This window comes from Lipophrys pholis (genome assembly GCF_963383615.2).
Source record: "Lipophrys pholis genome assembly, chromosome: 2".
Classification (NCBI taxonomy): Eukaryota; Metazoa; Chordata; class Actinopteri; order Blenniiformes; family Blenniidae; genus Lipophrys; species Lipophrys pholis.
This window is the reverse complement of record NC_137636.1, coordinates 24178539-24201207: the sequence shown is the minus strand read 5'-3', so window position 1 is coordinate 24201207 and position 22669 is coordinate 24178539. Positions and strand designations below refer to the sequence as shown.

Below are 22669 nucleotides of genomic sequence, written 5' to 3'. Positions count from 1 at the left end.
AGAACTTTTAGGTTTGATGGGATGGAATTCTTCACCCCTCGTCACCTTGGAGAGCACTTGAAAGAAAAAGCTGTATCTTATTCCTCAACAATATAACAGTCGCTCATGTAAACAAAACTTTGTATAATCCAAATAATAATAATAATAATAATAATAGCGATGATATCATATGCAGAGATGACATGTAAGTGAATTCACAACTGCCACAGTCCTGTCCGGGTGTGACGCCAGCGGGTAGAGACCGACAGGAGGAGCACTCTCTCCAGAGAAGCCATAAGTTTCAAGTTTTTCTTTTAGGAGAAACTGTCCTGCCTGCTTTACCTGGAACTTCTTTTACCTCATGTTTGGTTTCTTACGTTTCCCTGTGTGGCCTGTCGAACTGGAGCGCGTGTGTGTGTGTGCGTTTAGTTTTTTGTTGTTGTTTTTGAGCTGAAGGACAGAAAACAAGCCGTGATCTCCGAGGTAGAAACTAGTGAGTGAATCTTGGATGAGCTTTATGACACTCTTATTGACACTATAATCACTGTACGCTTGCATTTCAAATGGTGCTTATGGTTGTTAATCCATACATCCACTAGAGGGCAGTGCATGCTCTTGGGTCGAAGCAAGAGAAGGGAACGTGAGCTGGGATTAGACCGTCGTGAGACAGGTTGGTTTTACCCTACTCCACAGGGCAGGGTTAACTATTGCAACAACACATCATCAGTAGGGTCAAACTAACCTGTCTCACGACGGTGTAACCCAAGCTCACGTTCCCTATTAGTGGTGAACAATCCAACGCTTGGTGAATTCTGCTTCACAATGAAGAGCCCACATCGAAGGATCAAAAAGCGACGTCGCTATGAACGCTTAGCCGCCACAAGCCAGCTGTCCCTGTGGTAACTTTTCTGACACCCCCTGCTTAAAACCCAAAAAGTCAGAAGGATTCTAATCCAAACGTCCATGAAACGGGTTCAAAACTGCTCAAATTTGTAATTGAAACTGGATCATTTGTTCTCTTGTCTTCATTTTTTCTAGTAAAGACATTTGTAAACTATTGACACACCTCAGATAAGACGAAATATAATTCCACTTTTCTGGACAGTTTCAAATAATTTGTTGGATATATATATATAAAGTGAGGTCCTTGAATATCCTTGAATAAAGCTCTACAATGGACATTCGCTTGACATGGATCAGGGAATAGTAAATCAAGTAAAGCAGAAATCCTGCTCACGATGAGAGGACAACGTTTAGTGTTATAGTGAGTTTCTACCACTAGAGGGCAGCTTCTCACTGTAAACTGACGTTGAAGGCTCTCTCCACATTGCTGCATTGTTCAGTATTGATTCACTTCTTTGATTTTGTTCAGGTCAAACCTGTTCAGTTATCTTTCCTTTTTGCCTCCAAACGTCCGGACGCTGCTTTCTGTCCTGAGCTCAGACTGAGTATTGACTGGCACGCGGAACAAATGTAAAGTGATTTCTGTCCAATGTTTTTACTCGTTTGCTCCTCTCGAAGACGTTTACCTCCTCGTACTGTTCACCGCCCAATCATTTTGTATTTCACCAGCATTAAAACGAATAAATTAAACTTCTCAGTCTTTTGTTTTCTTTTGTAATTTGTTGCATTTTAACTAAATTAAAGGTAAATTGGCAAATTTTCGTGAAATTATTCTGCTAAAGATGCTTGTTATGTACCTATTTTGATGAGGTTTGACCTCTGATTTCAAGATCTCCAACCGCATGGAAAATAACTTATTCACACTCAGTTGTCAACCTTTTTATTCAGTTCCTGTTTGAAGTCTTTACAGCAGATAAACTCTGGGAACATTTACTTTGCTCACAGAGAGATTCTTCATGGTTACAGTAAAATGTCAAGCAAAAAAATAAAAATAAAACGTTTTCTAACATGAGCAGAATAAAAAAGAAACCCTCTAAATTTGAGATCCTACTTTAATCTGTTCATTTTGGTTTTCCTTCGTTAGAAAAAAGGCTGAACGTGACTGAAAATGTCAAATTTAAACACAAACTAGAGAAATACTGATACTTTGATTCGTATATGCATATTTATAAACCTCGACTTTCCACCTTCTGTGTAAAATTCTATAATGTTCCTTTGAGACGACCTGACATGAACACGTCTTTAAAGTCCGCTCCACTTTCACATGGACTAACTTTCTCATCATGTCGGTGTTTTGTGGACAAATACGAAACGCGATTCTTGTAAAAACAGAAGCTGCTGAGTCATGAAAAGTGCTCGACGGTGTTCGATCAGTCGCATAAATATGAGAAAAATAGATGTGTTTCTCTGACAAAGAATTCCCTCATTTCTAAGTTTTTTATATTTTTTTTATATATAATATATAGTTAAAGTTTGTTTCTATGTCCTGTGCACACTGTCAGGTTTTCTCCTCATTAGGATTTGTGCAAATTGAATTGAACAGTATGACACTGCAGATCTGAAAACTAACTTGTGATACAGCGAAAGTTGAAAAGAGAGAACTGGATCACATCTCCTTTCTTTCCTCTGTTAGATTGAACTACTTTTAAACTTCCTCATGTAAGTATCCAGAAATTGCCTGATCATGAAGAGAAACACTTTCAGACCAGCTGACATGTTTTGCTGCTGCATGTTTCATGCTTCTTTGGGGGATAATTAAAAAAAACGGCATTTTTTTTTGTTCCAGAAGTTGCACGCAAAAAGCTTTTGCATCAATTTGTTTGAACGAAAACAGAAAGCATAGCAGCTACGTTCGCGGTAAGTTTCTCTTTGAGCTCAATTTTGAAACGTCTGAGTGGAGTTTGCATGTTCTCCCTTTGCACAAGTGGGTTTGTCTCACGCATGTAAACTGCTGCAGCTTGTAAGTGTGAAAGTATAAAAGTAATGTTTGCATCTTTTGACAAACACGTGTAATTTTTGAATAAGGCGGCAATATTTTCATTAAAAATTCCATTTAAAAAGCACAATTTTAGCACAAAATCCCAGTTTATATTAATGGAACGTAGACATCTCTGAGGTAGATGTGTAAATATAATCGTTAAATATTACTACGATGCTTAAAACGTCACAGCAGGGATTGACAATGGACTTTAAAATGTATTTATTCTATAGGTTTGCTGTAACTTGGCTTTAATCCAGCTGAGGAGGGGGTGGATTGTGGCTGGTATTTAACACAAATCGGAGGGAGAAACTCTTCAAGAAATCTCATTTCTAAAGACAGAAATCAAACATTACAAATTGTAATTAAGAAAACTCAACTGACTTTTTGATTTCCAGAAAAGTGCAAAATCGCAATACCTTTAAGTTTTCTATACTTAAATCACAGTACAGTATTTTGTATAAAGCAGTGGTCGATTTAAATACAGAAAAAAAAAGCCAGGACAGCACTTGGAAGGAAATTCTAGCAGCTGTTTCGGGGTTTCATTAATTAAACACTTTTTCTGCTTGTTTGTGTGAATTTTGTAGACGTTCTTGATATTTGAGCTTAAATAGTTAAAGAAGTCCGGCGTGTTTTACAGCCTTTAATCTGAGGGACCATGTTGTGTTAGCTGTGATAAAGAAAAAAAAAAAAAGGAATGTACACACCTTTTTTGTTTTCATTCTTCCACAATATTCTTTTAATTATTTGTACACACAGTAATCCCCGCTCCTCTTAATACTTTATTTATTTGCTTGATAAGACTGGCGCCTGCAGGATGCAGCCTGGGACACTCGTCAGGGAGAACATGCGAACTGCACAGGGTCCAGACTCAAACCTCTGTCCTCTTGGTCCTAACCCACCCTGCCAACCACTGCGCCGCCATCCCCAGGACTTAGCGTACCATTACTGAGTGTCTGCACCGGGATCAGTGGAAGTGTCGACCTTAATTAAAACTCTTATTCCATTTTGTCTTCATATAATAAAATCTAAGAAGTGACCCTCTCAGCTTACATCTTAAAAATACTAAACACTGATTCTGTAAAACTGTAAAACATCTCTCGATGCTACCAACGCTCTTCTTTCCCGTCTTCTTTTGGCGTCTTTTTCCCCCCCGACCGTCTTCCAGCTGTGTTCTCACTCGGCGCCTGCGTCCCTCCTCCTGAGGACCACTGTGACCCGACCCTCAGGTAAAGCCTTGATCATGTTCCAGGCTTCGAAGCGAGTGTTGTCCTGCAGGCTGAGTCCCTGGACCGTGAGCAGCTCGTCCCCACACTGCAGACCGCCCAGCTCGGCCGCCCCACCTCAAAACACACACACACACACACACAGGGACATTAGGTATGTTCAGTGTGAGTACTTTACAGTCCCCAAAATGCTCTCCACATCTTCCTTATTGGATTTGTTTGGCGACATCGTGGAAATAACCAAACTGTTCCCCCGACATTATGCACTAAAACTATTGCTGCAGTTCAAAAAGAAGAAACCACAACAAGCATGTTGGGCCATTAGTTGGTGGTTGAGACAGATGAACAAGTTGGATTGTTATTACGGGACTGCCGACTGTAAAACCACCAAGTCCCAGGAGAAGAGGGACTGGGAGGAAACATTGTTCCGATTGTCCGCCTACTGAGCATGTGCAGAAAAAACTATTTACTGCGGATGAGTGCACATGTGCTGTTTAGTAAAGAGTCGGAGAGTTTTCAAAAAGTTTTGTTTTCACTTGAAAACGTCTATGTAAACGAAGCCTGACACCACCTTTGCGCCTCCTCTCATTCAAACACTCTGATGGACTCTGAGTGGTAAATAAACGCTTTACATGCTCCACTAACTCACAATTTTGACCTGAGAATGCTCCCATAGTTGAAAGAAGACTGTATTGTGGCTTGTAATATATCACTTACGATCAAACAAGGTAAAGGAAACCACCAAACCCAGACTTAATGGGTCCTTGATATTTTATCTGATAACTTCCTAAAAACATGCCAAAGATCAACTACTCATACGTAAAGTGTCGAGAAAGAACTGCAGGAAAACTCAAGAGACTTTGTGTACGACACATCAAAGTGGATTCTGAATTCTGGACACCGATCTTGTGATCAGCCCAGCCTGGTAAAAAACGTAGCGTTCAAACATGTTGCCATGGCAACATGAAGCTCCATCAGCTGATGAGCTGCCTCTGCAGTGATCACTTGACACCACCTACATGAGAATCAGACATCTGAGGGGCTCTGAAGCTTTTGGCAACAACTGACACTGAATGAGGACTCAGTGCTGCCACCCAGTGTTAAAATCTTCAGTACCTGGGAAGAGCCTGTTGATGACTAGTGGTCTGTCTCCGTGGATCGATCCTCTTCCTCCCTCCAGAGTGAAGCCGACCCCCCCGGCTCCTTTCTGCAGCTCAACAGTGAGCGGCGCCCCCCGCTGCTCCACTGCAACACAACAAAAGGCGGAGAACATGGAGGTGTCCTGTCAGAGAAGCAGTGGCGATCTGGAGATGCTCGGCCCCCCGGAGATGATCAACCTCGTTACTCACCTGCCGGTCCGGACTCGTGGCTCTGCCCCCGGGCCCCCTCTCCCGCCTCCATCCCCGACTCCTCCGCCCTCCTCCAGACCACCACCACGGCGAGCTTCAGGCTACGAGCCTGTCGCACGGCAGCGGTAGCGGCGGTGTGCGCAACGCCGAGCAGAGTCTGTCCGTTCACAGATAGAACCTGGTCCCCTTTGAGGATGGACCCCTGCTGAGCCGCCAGACCGCTGGGGAAGACTTTGTGGACCTGGACAGACACCCTCAAGTTATTCTGTTTGCAGATGACACCACTGTATTTTACTCCTGGAGAACGTTGGCAGACGTAATGACAGCATGAGAAAAGTTTTTGTTATTTTCCAATGCAAAAGACCAAACCTGAACAGCAAGAAAAAAAGGGTGAACTCTAAAAGTGATTTGAGCCTTTTGATCATCCAAACAACACAAACTACCCAAACGGAGAGAGTCTTACTGTGGGAGCTTTGTTCTCCAGGTCGCAGCCTCCAGCGATGCTGAAGCCGAGGCCTTCGCCTTCTTCTTTGTGCAGAATCACCATGTGGATGTCCTCCATTTGCTGTGGGGGAAAAAAATTTATATATATATATATATATATATATATATATATATAGAAAGAAAGAAGTTACAGCTGTTTATGTACAACGGGTTCACGGAGAAGGTGAGATGAGTGAATACCTCTACCACCTGTTGCACCCATAACACCAATTTAAAACTACATTTAAGCTTTTGAACACATTTATTTAGAACAAAAATATCCAAATCATTTCTCAGCGAGGAGAAAGACTTCCCATGGGAAATAAGAAATAAGTAAAACCAAGTCTCTGGAAAGTGTACCTCAATAAAAAAGACATGTATAGTGTGTTATTTGTTAGTTTATGCCTCAGCAGGATGTTCTATCACGTTCTCAAATTCACATTATCATCATGAGAGGAAGCTTTTATCACTGTGAAGGCCACGACAGTTTTTATCTTCTCCACCAGGGGGCCAAACTAACTGAATGCGGGAATATATAAGCATTAATAGTAATAATTCAATGAAAAGAATCAATTATATGTCTTTAACATATAATGCTTTCTTAACCCAACATGTATGCAGTTGATTGTTATTTCTCATCAGTCTCAATAATATCTAGTTTAAATGTGGTGATATTGACCTGTTAATCCAATAGTGAAATTATTTTCCATTGATTGTTAATTGCAGAAACCTTCAGCGTGTTCTCATCGAGCACTTTGACTTCCTGGATCATGCTGTGAACTTCCTGTGAGGGCAGGGCGGAGACGACTGAGTGAGCAGAAGTGGGCGCTGCGTCCGGGTGACGCCCCTCCTCCACTCGCTCGATGGCGCAGGCCCTGAGTGCAGCCAGGCTGGGTTTTGAAGAAGGAAACGTGAGGTGAAACGTTAGTCTCATGTGATGGCAGCAGAATCTCAATTTTGTGGTTTTATTGCTGAGCTCACTTCCTCGTGAAGGAACACGATACATCTTTGAAACTGACACTCGGATTAAGTCTCACCTGACGGAGAATCCCCCGTGGAGGAGGTCCAGGCCCGGCTCGGCCCCTTGAGTGGGGGTGAGACCCCCTGCAGAGGGGTCCAGCGGAGGGGCTGAAGAGTCGGAGGAGGGAAGAGAGCGCAGCAGAGCCTGAGACACCTGATAAACAAACAAACAAACCACTTTTAGACAACCACGTGACATTGAAAGTGATTTTAAAGGCGAGAAAGTGCAATGTAAGCTTGATTTAATGATGAAATGAATGTATAATCTAAATGTGCTGTATTTCTTTGACGTGTTATATATGGCAGTATAGAAAAAAATGGACTGGAGTGAATTGAATTAAATAACAACTAAGTTATTCTAAACACTTTTAGTTTCAAGAGAAAATCATATTAAAAACAAATGATTGGGTAACACGATTAATTATGATGAAACAGGTTTTAAGTTCAAAACCATTAAGATTACAACAGTTGTAGTCCGTATATAACGACTTACCAGACATTTATTAAAAACTAACAGAAGATTAGAGTTTTACAATATATAGTAGCAAAACACTTGAAGGTGATGAGACAGTTTGTAAACTAATCTACCATTTAACATCATTTAATGTCGAAGAATTTCCTAACTTTTTATCTTGTGGGCTAATTGCTGATGTGTCCATTGATTCGTGTGAATATTTCCCAAAAGCATATTAATAGAGGATGATTTCTGCACACAAATACCTGATTACTGAAGGCGATGATTTTCCCGAAGCTCTCCCCCTCCAGGCCTCTCGGGGTCTTAATGTCCGGGGGAGGAGCAGCACTGTGAGCGGACCCTCGCAGCTTTGTGTTCCTCTGTCCTGCTTCCACCTCCGTTTCTTCTGGAGGCTGATCATATTTCGAATGCGGCACAGGAGGAACGATCTGGGACTCCGGAGATCTGCTGAGAGCCTCGAGTTCAGGGTCAGACTCCTGTAAGACCGGAGCTGGGTGAGAATCCTCGGTCTCACGGTGCGGATCAGTGCTGGTGGTGTCAGAAGTCGGAAGATCAGGGAGAGACCTGATAGAAGGAAGTTCATCTTTACAGGATTTGGCTGTTGGACTACAAGATTCATGGTTGGCTGTGCGAGGTTTAGCAGAGGTCTGCTCTATGAGTTGGATCTCTCTGGGTAATTCATGTTTTCTCCTCTCGTGATCTCCAGAACCGATACTCCTGGATTCCCTCTCCATCAATGAAAGAGACGCAGAAGAAGCGGCGGGCCTCTTGTGCACAACTTTCTCTGAACTCTCTGGGCTGGAAAAAGTCTCAAAGGAGTGAATCTTTTGTTTGATGGACAGATTGGCAGCAGTTGAAGCCGATCTTGTTCCGAACTTCCGACTGCAGCCGGCCGTGGGCCTCTGCTCCGAGGGCTTAACGTTCCTCCTCTGGTCCTGCTCGTCCCGGATTTTCCTCAGACTCTGACGAAACCATGCGGGCTTGGGTGCCACCGGGGGGGCTTTCTTCGGACCCGGGGGAGTCTCAGATGTGTCGTCGGGAGCCAGGCTGGACAGGGGCTCTGAGGGCGCGTCTGTGGCCGTGCCGTTCAGCTCGGGGGAGATTTCCTCGTCGCTCATGGCGGCGGGGAAGCAGCGGATGGTGAAGGGTTGCGTGCTTTCCGCGGTGTGTCTGCGGCTGAGCTCGGGCAGCTCTTCAAGGGAGCTGTGTGAGAGGCGAACCCAAGGATCCTGGAGGGGCTCGTGGCTGGGTTGTTTAATACAAGCCTGTCTCCTCAAGGCTCTCCTTGGCTGCGAGCAGAGCGCGGCTGCTGAATCACCTTCACACATAAAATAAAATAAAACAGTTGTTCATTCATATGACTCCAACTGCGCATAAAGTCACAGATCCACTAGTTTTTTTTTTTCTTGAATGTGAGGGTAAACTAGAGGTTTGTGTGCCTGCCTCTCGCCGCTGACATGCCTTGATCTCAGTGTCTCAATGTCAACAGACGAGGATCTCTGGAAACGGCTAGCCGAAGCTTTAACAAAAGACATAGCGACATATTCCCGAAATGTTCCACATGTTCTGATGTGCTTTTTTGTATTCGTGCTCCCAATGGTGTGGGACTAGAAAATTCTAGATCTCTCAGAAATTAATAATACTAATAAAATCAAACAGCCGCCTAGGATAGTAATCTTTGTGCCTTGCCACTAGGGCAGGCGCAAGAATGAACTTTTTGGCGATTAATTTGAAACTTTTAACTCGTGAAGAAACCCTAAAGCAGTTTTGTTTACTTAAAAAAATAAGTTTTCTTTACTTGCGTTTAGTTTTTTTTCCCCACTCCCTAGCCTTTGGTCACGTGAGCAGTCTGTGCAGCGAGCTGAGCCGCCCAGCACCTGAATAATGTGTGACGATAGGTGATGTAAAGGAACGTTTTCTTTAAAAAAGTCTTGGAGAATGCGAAAGTCATTTGCATACTTTGCAAATTTTGTTTAATGCTGCCACTCAAGTAATAATTCTGCACAGCAAAGTGTGAGAGTGTGCCCCATTGGTCCAACTGTGGTAGTGCATGCACATGGCACAGTCCTTTTGAGCTCTTCCATGTGCTACAAATCAACAGTTCCAGAGAAAAAGTCCTCAGAGTTCAGATTTTCAGAGGCAGTAGACTCATCTTATTTTGTTAATTGGACTTCCAGTTTGTTAACTCCTGAATCCAGTCACACTGTTATTGTTCATATTTGTGACTTGGATGCAGATCAGTTGATATCTGTTGAACAATTTAGAGTATTTTGAAAACTTTTCTTTATCAGAATCGACTCAACGTGAAGTTTACCATTTGTTTTTATGTTTGAGGCTTCCTAATGACTTTAGTGTGATGAACCAGAGGGGTTGGCAGACCCATTCCTGCCCCAGTTGAATGCATCATCATTTTCTCACTGACTCAGTAACAGGAAATGTGAGCTAAGTTTCCACCCCAAAAAAAAAACCTGCCAACCACAGCAAAAGCTCAAGCCTGCAGATGAACCTCTGCACCTCTGCCTCTTCTGAAGCTTTATTCTGCTGCTCAAATGTTGAATTAATAACATTTCAAGCCCTACCTGTGCGGAGTCGGTTGCTGGTGTGCCCTGCAGCGTCTGGATGAGTCCGACCGTCTTCTAAATCTTCTTTCAGTTGCTCTTCCTGCCTCACAAACAGGAAGTGTTGTATCACACCGACTTCTCTAGCGGCAACCACAGAGAAGTGAAATAATGTCCTCTGCTTCCGCTCATACATTCGTCCACATCACTTTCTTCACTCCCTCAGAGTCGGTTAGTAACAACGCCTGAAGAAAGGTGATGCAGATTATCACTCAACATGCAGGGATTTCATGCACATGCACAGATATGAGCAAAAACATGCCTAATAGGAAAAAAATATATATTAACATGCCTTTGTTCTGCTAAGTCAGTCAACATCAAATTTCGATTGTAAACTCTAAAGTGTATTTATGCCTGATGAGACCTGCCTGCCACTCAGTTTACTGTGTAGAGACAAAGACTGGAGACAAAGGAGGAAAAGCAAATCCATCTTTTACTGAATTTCACACCAGGGGTGGCATGGCTCGGTTCGTAGAGCGGCCGTCTCCCAACGGAAGGTTGCAGGTTTGATTCCTGTCCAGATGTCGAAGTGTTGAGCAAGACACTGAATGGCTGCAGCTTCCATCCGTGTGTAAATGGGTGAATGTGATTAACGATGTCAAGAGTTCACAGACTATAAAAGTGAACTCCATTTACCAAGGTCTTGGTCTTTATTCGGACCCTTAAAATGTTGGTCTTGTCTTGGGTGTTAGGATGCTCTAGTCATGATCTTGTCTTGCTCTTGGGTGCTTTGGTCTTGGTCTTGGCTCCTTAAAGTCTTGGGCTTGGTCTCGACTCAATCTCAGCCCTTAAAGGTTTAGTCTTGTATTGCTCTGGTCTTGGGCTTAACTTGGTCTTAGAATCTTGGTCTTGTCTTGGTTTTGGGATGCTCGAGCTGTGGTTTTGACACGGTCTTGGCAACTCAAGTCTTGGTCTTGGGCTGCTCTGCTCTACTCTGGTCTCTCCTCACTAAAGTCTTGATCTAGTCCTGGTCTTGGGAAGCTCTAGTCTTCGTCTTGAATCGGTCTCAGGTTCGGTGATCTTGACTACAACACGACTTCACACTGACTGTGGTTGCAAACAGATGTAAGCATTAACCTGCTACATACACCTGAGGCGAGTGGTTTCCACACGGTTCTAATAAGAATAATGGCTTGGATTTATATAGCACTTTTTTCGAGCTGACTCACAGCACGTACAGAGACCATTGTTCATTCACACCAGTGATGCTAAGCTACGCTGTAGCCACATTTTGCGCCAACGGCCCCTCCGACCACCACAAACATTCATGCACCATTCATACGAGGCAATGTGGGTAAAGTGCCCAAGGACACAATGACAATGACTGTTTGATAGAGTGGGATTCAAACCGCCAACCCTCCAGTTATTGGACGACCGACTCTACTGCTGAGCCACGATCGCCCCGGTTCTGCATCGGGACTCGTTAAAAGGAGAAACAACTTGTTTCTCTTCAGACCTTTAAAAAGGAGCTTCATTCAGGCGGGCTGGATGTCGTCGCCGTGAGTCCTACATGTGAACAGCTTCTTGTGGGAAAGTGCAGCTCTTTATATAAACTCTCCAAGTCTGCAGTTGTAAATGTCAGACGTCAGAAGGAATTATAAGTGACCTATTAAGCATAAGCCAAACCATGTAACAGTCGTGCTGTGACTGGGTCGGGGGGGACGGAGCATGTTACACCCTTTTCTGATCTGAATTATTCTCTTTGCCAAAAGTTTAGAGCTACACAACATGTCAAAGAAATGTAGTCGGGAGTCAAAGCAAAGCAGAAAAGTCAACTGTCACCCTTCATGAAACTCAGAAAATAACTGGCCATGCATGCTGTGTCTCGTACCAAGTAGTACATTTTGATTGAATGCAGAAATCTTGCATTTTCACACTAATAAATATCATTGTTGTAGCTCAGGCCATATTGTTTGAATTGTGTGTTGGCTGTCACTGTAGAGCCGTACGTGAGTGAGTACATTCGTCTCGATGTGGATCTGTTTCTCTTGCATCAAGTGAGGATCATAGGCCCCGTTTACGAGACACCATTTTCAACTGAAAATAGAAAACTTTTGTTGCATTTTTTTGTTTACACGACAGCGGAGCTCGGAGTCACTGAAAACGCAACTTTTACTTTTATTTGAAAATGTTGTCGTCTAAACGAGGCCACAGAAAGAGACACCAAAAATGTGTAAAAACAAGAAGAATGATTAACAAATTCTGTGTAATTGGTCCAAATCCAGGGGTATGCAATGACGGTTTTCCATTATATGCACACAAAGGGACACACCCACACAGCATGCTTTTAGTATCAAACCATCACACATACGTTTCTTAAGAGCAACCTCAGGATCTTTCGCAAGGCCCTGAAAATGGTGCTGAAGAGCTGCAAGCAGTGAGAGGAGTGATGACTTCTTCAGAGGATGGTTAGAGCTCAGAGGAAAACGTATTCAGCACATTGAGAGGTGATGGATGAAACGTTGCTGCTTCTTCTGAAATGTCTCGGCAAAGGGGGTGAACAGTGGAAGGAAAGATTGTCGTGCAGAGTGTTTTCTCTCTCTGTTAACCTTGATATACAGACAATACACTTTGGTGACATTGATAAAACAAATAGAGTAAATGATAAAAGGTCATCCCTGGTGATTTTCAGAGATATGCTACTTTAGGTTGAGACTGCTGGAGATCTGTGACTCTTGATCAAGTCACCCTTTGATATATTATGATAGCATTATTATCATTTTGCTATTTGTGGTTTTCCTGAAGTCTTTTCTCTCTTCACTGTTTCCTACCTCTCAGCTGAGCTCTGCTGGAATATTTCCCCTTATCTTTCTTGTTAATTTGGGACTGTTTGTTCTTGTTTTTGCTATTAATTCATTTAAATATTAATTAGAGTGAGATGGTCCACTTGGAAGTGGCATTGAATAAACTATATCGAAATGAACTGGATCATCAAACCTGATGAGCTCTGATGAATTAAATACTTTATAGGTGGATTTAAACCAGTTTGAAGCACGTGTGTCTTAATTTGCTTTAAAATGCTTAATATTTCCATTCTAAGAAGAGTTTTGGCTGGACTCTCTTTTTATTTTGGTTATTTTTTACACACTTTGTGACCATCTACCTAGTGAGCCGACATCGAAAGAAGTAGGTCCTCATCTGATACCTGGCAGGTGGTGTGTGACGGAGCGTCTGGTCCTTTGTCTCTGACTGGAGACCCTCTGCTGGAGCCGCTGGAGTCTCCGTTATAGCCCTCCTCACTGGTCACATCCTGAGGCCTGCAGTGCCGACGAGACGCAGCCCGCAGTCTGCAGGTAGACTACACACACACACACACACACACACACACACAAACAACAGTCGCAGCTTAGGATGATCTGAAACCGCACATGTGTAGGGCGGTGTGGACTGCAGTTTTCTCCGCCAGACACTTTTTACGCCCCCAATCCATTCCATTCACAGGAAAAGCCGACTCGGAGCGAGTGAATGTACAAGTCTGAGTATCATGAGTGTTTTCCCGTTCTCTGGCATGTATCCTGCGAGTCACAGGACCGGAGGGATCATTCCGATTCTAATTAGTGGTGAAAGGTTTTAACGAGAATGTTGTGCATAAACTATGAGAAATATGTCATGTGCACACAGTAAAACATAGTAAGTGCCTGGACCTATTGTACGGACACAGTCATTCCTGTCAGGGGTCTCTTAATGACCATAAACAGAGGTTACTGTATGTGAAGACTGGACGATGGATGTTAAACTGATTCTCCTCCAGTAACTTGTGTTGTTGTCAGTAAGAGTCCATCTGATTTAAATATACTTCAGTATTAAATATTTGAGTTATTATATATATGTAATTATATGCAGACCATAACCACTACAATAATGCCACAAGTTTAAGAGACAAAGTGTTTGAAAGTGATCACAATTAGCAAATTAGAACTATAGTTCTGATGGATGGATGGAGGGAGGGATGGATGGAGGGATGGATGTGGTACCTTGTTGCCCCTGTGGTTCAGGTTCACGTTGTGTGGACTGGAGAGGCTGACAGAGGGAGAGTTGTACGGGATGTTGTAGTCCTCATCTGGATAGACGGGCACAGAGAGTCTGTTTTCAGGCCATGCCTTCTCCGTCACACACTACAGTGGAAGACAAGCTGATGAGAGACTTGAACTCCGCAACACAAACATCTATAAAAATGTATCCATCGTAGGTGTTTACCTTTGGTGTGTCCAGGCTGTGGACTCGGCTTGAAGGGTTATGTTGCTGGTTGTTGTGGTGGGTGTGGTGGGTGTGGACGCTGAGGCAGCGGTTGTTGGTGTTGTCGCTGCAGGAGCGGGTCATGATGGTCTTCTGCCCTCGCCGAACGGTCATCTGACTGAAACTTCGCTCCAGGCAGCGTTCGCATCTCTGCCGGCTGTGAGCGCACGACTCCAGTCTCCTCAAACCTGGAACGCAAAAGTACAAGTAATGATGGAAAACTAAAGTCCACATCTCTGGCTTTTGTGTGCGGTCACGTGGTTTGGTATGAGGCTGGATCTCTGTACCATCAATGCTCCACTGGCTCTTGTCTTTTCTCAGCTTGCTGTTCTCCACTGCTTCAGCGATCGCGTCATTCAGTTGCTGCTCTGATACCTGTGACAGGAAGTGTAGGTGAGGGACAATGTTAACGTTACAATCTTACAGTAGAGATAACAACCTTGTTGGCAGGTCAAGTTCTACTGATAAAAAGAACAAGAGATTATGAAAAGTCTTGATTCTTTGTTATATTTACATTGAAATCTCCAGACATCGACGACCAGATGTCTATTTTCAGTTACTCCTGTGGTCTTTTGAAAAGATTTTTTTAAGAGTAAATGACATGCTGTCACTGAAAACTGCTCCAATCAGAGGTAGGCCCTCCCTTAGACCCTCCCACAATTAGGCAGCTCTGCTCTGGCACATGGCACCACAAGAGGAAGTACTTTCTCCTCTTCCCAAAATGGCCATGTGTGGGCAAAGCCAGTCCAGCTCACACAGACACAGCAGATTCTGAATGCAGCTCACATGATCCAATATTCAAATGGCTGACAATCAAGAAAAAGCTGGATTTGAGGCAATAAACTTTGAATACAGACTTTTTGGACCAACGAGACCCATGGGAAATAGTTGAAAAGCTGCATAATAGGAGATCTTTAATGTTACTTCAATCATATGAACATTTTGAACACTTAAAAGATTATTGGCAAAGTCCTATTACAATATTGGATAAAATCTGTTATAGTTAGTTCATTATGGAATTTATTACATTGAAAAAGGCAAAAGACGTATTACATAATGAGTACATCTCATGTTATTGTTCATTATGACATTATTGGTTGTAGAGCTTCTGGCAGCAACATTAGAAATGTAAGACTGCAGTATAAAAACATTTCTCTTAATAATAATTATGTGTTTCTGTCTGCATGTGTTCCTTTATCTCGGCTGTTTTCTTGCTGCTTCTTCTGCTTGTCTTTAATTTACAGTTCCCTTTCTAACGCCAGATTTTAGAGCATCTCCCTCCTACTAACAGAAGTCAGAGGAACGTAATGAGTAAATCAGACTGACCCACAAAGTGCTGAAAACTCAGATAAGATGTCAAAGAAGCAATATAATGTCAATTTTATTTAGACAGGTTTAATTGAGGGGTCATATTAAAAGGCAAAAGCTGTTTTCCTTTCATAAGCATTAACAGAGAAACAGAAAGGAGACCAGGAGTTCAAAGTCCATGCTGAGCGACAGTTGGACCCTGATGACCACATTCCCACTGAGTCAGCAGAGGTTTTGGCTGCGCGCTGCTAAAACAGCCCGTAAATGTTGAGTGAACCGGTGAAGTGGAGACACTGATTACTTTGGGGTCTGGGTGGCGACTGATGATGATGTGGACTGGACCTGGTGTGCACTGGCTCAGGACCGTGTAGACGTCATTCAGCGCCATGCTGTACACCACAGTGTCATTGATCTCCATAATCTCATCTCCACACCTAGAAGTGAGGGCCGACGTGGAGGGATAGAGAGAGAGAGAGAGAGACATCGGTTAGACAAATGTGAGTGCATACAGCTAAAATGTGACTTGGAAAAATAGATTTACAATTAACAAAGCTGTGAATACAAATATATCATATATTGACCCCCTTTACGTGACTGAAGCATAAAAACAAAACGACTTTTTAATGGTCACATTTTTTTGATATGGTCTGGTCCGATGATATTGTAGAGACTTGGAACTGTTTTGTCATTATTTTCTAAAAATATCACTCTGCCCACATTCAGACAAACAGTTTAAACACTATATGATCCATACAAATGAACCAAACAGACATGTTCATTCATCTTTTATCCAACTTTGATCCTGTTTGGGGTGTTAGAGGTGACCTCAGCTAACTCACAGATTTAAACTAAATGTATGTACCCTCCTAAAAGATGCTTTATCTAGATATTATCTACATATATATCAGTGCTGTCAAAAATAACTCGTTAATTTAATTATTTGATTTGAAATGTTTAACTCGTTGAAAAAAATTGGTTTTGTTTACTTCCGTTTTTTATTTATTTATTTATTTTTTACTCCCTTCCCAGAGCAGCAGCATGTGCAGCGTCTCCGGCTGCAGCAGCGTGTGACTACAGAGCAGCACAATACTGAGTAAAATAAAATATCAAGGCAGAAAGTTTCACTTAAGAAAGTTCCCTGACGGCTGATTGAGAAAGTGAAAGTCATTAGCTTTACTTTGTAAAGCCGAATTTAACGACCACAGAAGTAATTCTGCAGCAAAAAAAACAGCAGGTTGCCATGTTGGCTGAGCAGTAACCAGTTTTGAATGACTTCTGCAGCAGTTTGACCACATTTGATAGAAACTGACTACCCAACACTGGAAACGCCTCACAAGAGCTGCAGGTTTGCAGAGATAAACTGTTAAAGAATACAACAAATTACAGTTAAAATAGTTTTTATGGAAGTTAACCAACGAAGCAACATACTGCTACTGTCTGTTGTTTCCGTTGGCTGAGGCAGAAGGTCATAGTGAGCTCAGATAAACATGTTTAGTAAATAATAAACAAAATTATGATAACTTTCCACCTTAAACTAAATATAAAAGCAGAACCCTGCAACCTAATTGAATTCAATGTGGATGATCTCATTTGTTATTTGATCCCAATTTCAGAGGTAACATTCTATTCTGTGGGTGGTGGCAGACACCAAGTAGCCTCTCTGTTCATTGTTCCCTCACCGGAGTCGACCGTCCATGTGTGCCACAGATCCAGGAGAGAGGGTGTGGATGTAGATCCCCGGACATCCGTCTCCAGAGGGAACACAGCACAGTCCGATACCCAGACCCACACCCGCCTCTGGGAGAACACACACACACATTGTTTCCATGACAACCAGCGTCACTGATCATTACTCTTCAAGTTTTAAAAAGTGTTTGCATTAACAGCCCCCCCCAACCTGCCGCAAGCAATGAGTCTGCACTTATGCAGACAATGGTGTGGTAATTGGAACTTTTTGGGAGAAATTATAAATTTAATAGGGAGCTGCATTTTATCTTACCTGATTTTACCCAGACTGTTTTAATTGTATTTATTCTATCATGTGTCTCTTGTTTTATTCATTCTGTGAGCCTTGAAAAGCTTCTGGAAATAGAATCTATTATTGCCTCTTGAAGAGGTAATATAGTGCTGTGACTTTTGTTTACAATTCGGCAAACTGTTTTTGCAAAAATTGCAACACACTGCAAAAAGTCGGCCGGCCAAGGCAGATGCGATTTTGGTGAAAAGCACAAAATGGAAAGGATACTAGTCAGCAGCGAGCAGCAGGCACACAAAATGTCATTAGAAATGTTGTAGCTATTATTGATGTTTTTAATCGACTCAAGTTTGTTCAGAAAGTTGCATTGCCAGTGGCGCCGAGCACTATTGTTTTGTAAAACGCAACAAAACGTTTTCCTTTTTCACTTGAAAGTCAACATAAAATGAAAAGTTAAAAAAACACGAGAAGAGAAATGACCCACTGAAGAACCAAATGGCCTCATCGACATATCAAAGCAGAAGCCTTCCGAATGAAAGCGAGGATTTGTTGGTCCGTGTGACCTCCTCCTGGGTTAGGAACCAGTCCCCTGAGACGGCTCACCTTTCTGCAGGCAGATCTCCACCACCACGCGATCTCCGGGCTTTGCCAGCTGACCCGGGATGTTCACCCTGTTGTTGCACGCGTTCAGGTAGTTGTAGTCTCCCATGTCAGCGCTGATCCGGGCCATCGCTGTGGTTGAGCTGAGCGAGCGCGACCTGCACAGCGGGGCCGCCTGCGACTGGCCGCACAGGGCCCCCACCCGCAGGCTGGTTCGCACCACCAGGGTCAGAAGGCCCTTCTTGATCTGCTGCGTGAAGAACAATTCAAAATCCATCTCGAATCAAATATTTTTCATACAAAAAAGATTTTTAAATAACATATTCCATGAGTAAAACCTTTTGCCAATTTGTATCTATTATTATTCTACAATGCTTTCCTCTTTGGCCATCTATAAAGCTAAACTATTTAATTATTTCCTGTCGTCCAAATGGTATACCACTGACATAAACTCTGAACCTGGTGGGGAAAAACACACACAGTCGTTTTCTTACTTTGAACTTGTGCAAAGCTTCATCGTGAGTCAGCCCATGAAGTGATTCTCCATTCAGCTCCAAGATCTCATCACCTGCACAGATAAAAAAAAAAAAACAAGGTCTGAAAAGGGTTGTAGTAGAAAAACAAGAAGCTTTAAAAAAAAAAATTGTATGTACTTTTAAAATAGTAGGATTATGTGCTGCTGTTGTTTCCATACAGCTTGAAAAGTGGCTGGATGGAAGAGGATTAGAGTTTTGTGGAGATTAAAGTGCCTCCTGATGCACAACCAACACCATGCACACCCATTTATTAAACTGTAAATGAGAGTGGATTAGAAATAGTCTATCCTTGAAAGATTCCTGGTCTGAACGCAAGCGTAGAAGAAAAGAGCGAGAGATCCAATACAGTGGTTTGTTCTGTGAAAAATCCTGTAGAAAAGTCAAGATTTCATGAAATTAGAGAAACTGAAGGTTTTCAAGTGAAAACAGAAAACCTTTATAGTATTTTGGGTCTCCGTTGAAAGACAACGGTGCTCGGAGTTACTGAAAAGGCAACTTTTTGAAAACGCTCCGACTCCATCTCCTCATGGAAACAGGGGAAATTGCAACTTTTCTGAAATGCTGCTACTGCACACGCGCATTACGGCTGTAGTAAACAGTTCTTCTGCACATGCTCAGTAGCTGACCAATAACAAACGAATAGATGGACAATAACAGCATTTCCTCCCGAGTGTCATGACTCCCAGTCCATGTTCTTTGGGGACTTGGTAGTTTTATAGTTGACAGTCACCGTAATAACAATGCTATTGTTAACGTTACAAAACAACCAACAGCAACCCCTAGTGGCCTTACATGAAAACCACATTGTTTTTTTAGAGATTCAGACATCGTTTTCAAAATGTTTCAGTGTAAAACACCTAACACTTCTGAAAACAAAACAAAACTGTGCAAACGTCGTGTAAACGAAGCCTTAGTTCTCCCTCACCCTCTTGTAGCCGTCCGTCAGCAGCAGCTGCTCCTGCCGGGAAAATGGTCTTGACGTAGATCCCCATTGGTCCATACAAGCTGTCCTTCCCTCCAACGATACTGAAGCCCAAACCCTGGAGACAGCAGCACATTGCCCACGTGTAATTACAAAAAGAAATGAATAATGACTACTGTGTAAATAAAGTCAACACTGAGAAGAAAAAACATTTGAACATTTGAAAACAGTTGAAAAACATACTTAGGCAAGAACACTGAAACCAAATGGACTTCTTGAAGCCGTATTTAGCCTTTTATCGGGCAAGCAACCAATTGTAGGAACTTTCTATTGTTTTGTTTTTCTTAAACTGTTAAATATAAGACAAACATTACAGAACACACCAATGTTCATGAAATGGCTGACGCTAGCACCAGTGTGAAGCAGCATGACACAACTGGATTTCAAAAGCTTTTGTCAGTTTTACACTTTAGAAAACATTCGATTATGTTAGTTTATATATATATATATATATATAAACCGATTTTAAATGTTACATAACTAAAAAAATAAAATCTTGAAATAATTTCAATGACTATAAATGCAACAAGTTGAATAAATTGAATAGTTGATTTCTCATCGAATGGCAAATAAACAGTCATTTAACATTGCATTTGTCAAAAGTGGTTGTTTGAATGTGCTGCAACCGATATGCAGAAAGTTGTACCTCTGTGTTAGCTCAGTGAGGGAAAAGCAACCCGTCCAGAGAATATTGATGGATAGAGGCTGATAAGATCCTCCTTCATCTAGCTTCAGCTCAATAATCCATTATCCAGTGCCGTATCGTAACCAGCCAGTGTGAAAGGATTAAAGGTTTTGGGGTTGTGGTCGAACCAGGTTCCTTGTGCATTCTTGAATATCTTACTAGCAAGTCAAACTCCACACATCAGTTTTCTGAAACGCTGCTTCAGAACATGCCCAACATGGTCGTAGTAAAGAGTTCCGCCTATGCCCAACAAAGATTCATTCATAACAATGAATGCAGTGTGTGCTGTTCACTCTTGAATTTAACACACCTTTCCAATAAAGTGAGCATTTACTACACCATCATCTGGATCATGTGGAGACACATTTTGTTTTCTCACATGCTGAGTGCAACAAAACAGTGACGGGAGGCAGTTTAACGGCGTACTGTTCTCTGAAAGCACACATAGTCGGTTTTACTACATAAGAACAGTGGCCTTACAAGAAAACTACACTGTTTTCAGCGTTTCCATGTAAACTGACATGTTTTTCAAAACATTGTCATCTGGATGCAAAATGGAAAAAACTTTTTCACTTGAAACTTTGTCATGTAAAGGAGACCCGAGCCACCTACTCATATCTCAAAAAGGTGACAACCGTTCTTTGGTTTACTTGAAGTTCCAATGAACCCATTGAACCTTTTGCCAGACTTCACTTGGACATATCAACGTGCACAAGCATCTTGGGCTTCACGCTGTGCCCAGTGGTCTGAGAATGTAGGTCTCACTATTTGGCAATAGACTCAAAAATGTTATCTGAAGGAATTTAAAGATTTTAAAGCAGTTATTGCTGGAGTGGTGGAAATAATATATCATTCCTACCTTTCCATGGCCCTTCATCAGCACGATATTGCAGATGATGAAGGCTTGCACATTGCTGCAGGAGTTGACCAACTGGGCCGAGCTGAGAGAGCGAGAAGGACGATGCGCAGGCTGTAACACACACATACACACATTCACTCTACCTCTTGTTCTGTTGAAGGTTGTTCTCAGGGATTCAGAAGCTCTGGTTCTCTTGTGAATGACACCCAGCTGATGCAACTGATTTGTGCACAAACAAAACAACCTCTCCCACTGCTTCACCCATCAGCCACTGTGCCTCAGACATTTGCGCCGGTTAGTCCACAGGAAGGAAAAGTGATACCTGGTTTTCTGCGAGACAATTTGATTCCAAACTAATCCGATCAGGAATGAGCAGCGAGGAGAGACTAGGATGAATGAACGCCTCAACAATAGTTTTGATACTGGAATCCTCTTCAGATACCTGTGTTGTGGATTGAGGGAACTCCAGCTGTTGGGACAGAGACTTCCTGTTTCCATACAGGCCGCCGTTCCCATGAGGATGATTGCTGTAAAGATCTGGGGTCTTCATAATGATGCTGTCCAGATCCCCAATCCAGTAGGGATGAACACCTAGATGTAAATACAGCATTATCAGCGCCAGCTCGTCAGATTTATTTTCACTCTGCTGTTATGTTGGAGAAGAAAAAGAATTTGAACCATTCCTTTAGGCTGACAATCTACTATTGTATTTTCTACATACTCACCTCTATATAGCAATGATTACATTTTAAATATGTGCTTATTTTGTGGTTTTTCATATTAAAACTTGATGTCTCTGTAGTAATGGTAATGATGTAATTATTTCCATCTCCGATGTAAATAACTGTTGTCATGCTGTTGTGGGAAAAACAACCAGAATTGCAACGATCAGCCAACTGCAGTATTGCATCTGTATAGGAACTACTTCTTAGCCTTGAGCTTTCAGAGAACTTAAACACAATTGTGTTGATTTAGTTGTGTTGTAAATGTTAAAAAAATATATATTTTTCAAACTATTTTATTTATAGATCGTGATACTTTTAGTCTAAAGCAGAGTAATGATTTGGTTTTTATTGACATCCAAGTCACAAATATGGACATAAATTGGACTCCACTATCAAAAAGTGAAATTGCTGCTCGAGAAAGTGGTTAAAAATGGATTTTTATGATTCTAAGACGAGCTAATAGAAGAAGTTATGTAAACCTGAAGGGAAATCAGTGATTTGAGCCACGTCAGGAACTCGTTTGACTTGTAAAAACATCAAATATTTCTCGTTTTCTACTGATGTGAACCATTCCTCACAAAGCTCTCTGAAGGCTTCCCATGAAGAAGTGTTGATCCGTATCAGACTTAAATAGCTACCAGACATCGTGGTCACAAATGGAGACCATCGGGGACTGTGGCTACTCTCCCAGATAGTGAGCGCACGGCCGAGTTCACTCCAGAGGAAGAACGC

The 22669-nt window shown here is 42.2% G+C and overlaps 1 protein-coding gene across 2 annotated transcripts in view; it reads right to left on the bottom strand.

The window, feature by feature from the left end:
- Nucleotides 1–2664: 2664 nt before the first annotated feature.
- il16 (interleukin 16) overlaps nucleotides 2665–22669 on the bottom strand; it is a 42867-nt gene continuing 22862 nt past the window's right edge. For both annotated transcript variants that reach the window (XM_080458338.1, XM_080458339.1), the window contains exons 8-26: nucleotides 21655–21803; nucleotides 21213–21323; nucleotides 19612–19726; nucleotides 18645–18718; nucleotides 18154–18400; nucleotides 17255–17372; nucleotides 15877–16009; nucleotides 14555–14642; nucleotides 14229–14455; nucleotides 14006–14146; nucleotides 13177–13329; nucleotides 9993–10074; nucleotides 7659–8731; nucleotides 6956–7092; nucleotides 6649–6808; nucleotides 5899–6000; nucleotides 5436–5676; nucleotides 5203–5331; nucleotides 2665–4203 (exon numbers count right to left, since the gene is read on the bottom strand). In XM_080458338.1, the coding sequence (XP_080314464.1) occupies nucleotides 4037–4203; nucleotides 5203–5331; nucleotides 5436–5676; nucleotides 5899–6000; nucleotides 6649–6808; nucleotides 6956–7092; nucleotides 7659–8731; nucleotides 9993–10074; nucleotides 13177–13329; nucleotides 14006–14146; nucleotides 14229–14455; nucleotides 14555–14642; nucleotides 15877–16009; nucleotides 17255–17372; nucleotides 18154–18400; nucleotides 18645–18718; nucleotides 19612–19726; nucleotides 21213–21323; nucleotides 21655–21803 (3647 nt within the window). In that variant the 3' untranslated portion in view covers nucleotides 2665–4036. The remainder of the gene's footprint in view (nucleotides 4204–5202; nucleotides 5332–5435; nucleotides 5677–5898; nucleotides 6001–6648; nucleotides 6809–6955; nucleotides 7093–7658; nucleotides 8732–9992; nucleotides 10075–13176; nucleotides 13330–14005; nucleotides 14147–14228; nucleotides 14456–14554; nucleotides 14643–15876; nucleotides 16010–17254; nucleotides 17373–18153; nucleotides 18401–18644; nucleotides 18719–19611; nucleotides 19727–21212; nucleotides 21324–21654; nucleotides 21804–22669) is intronic.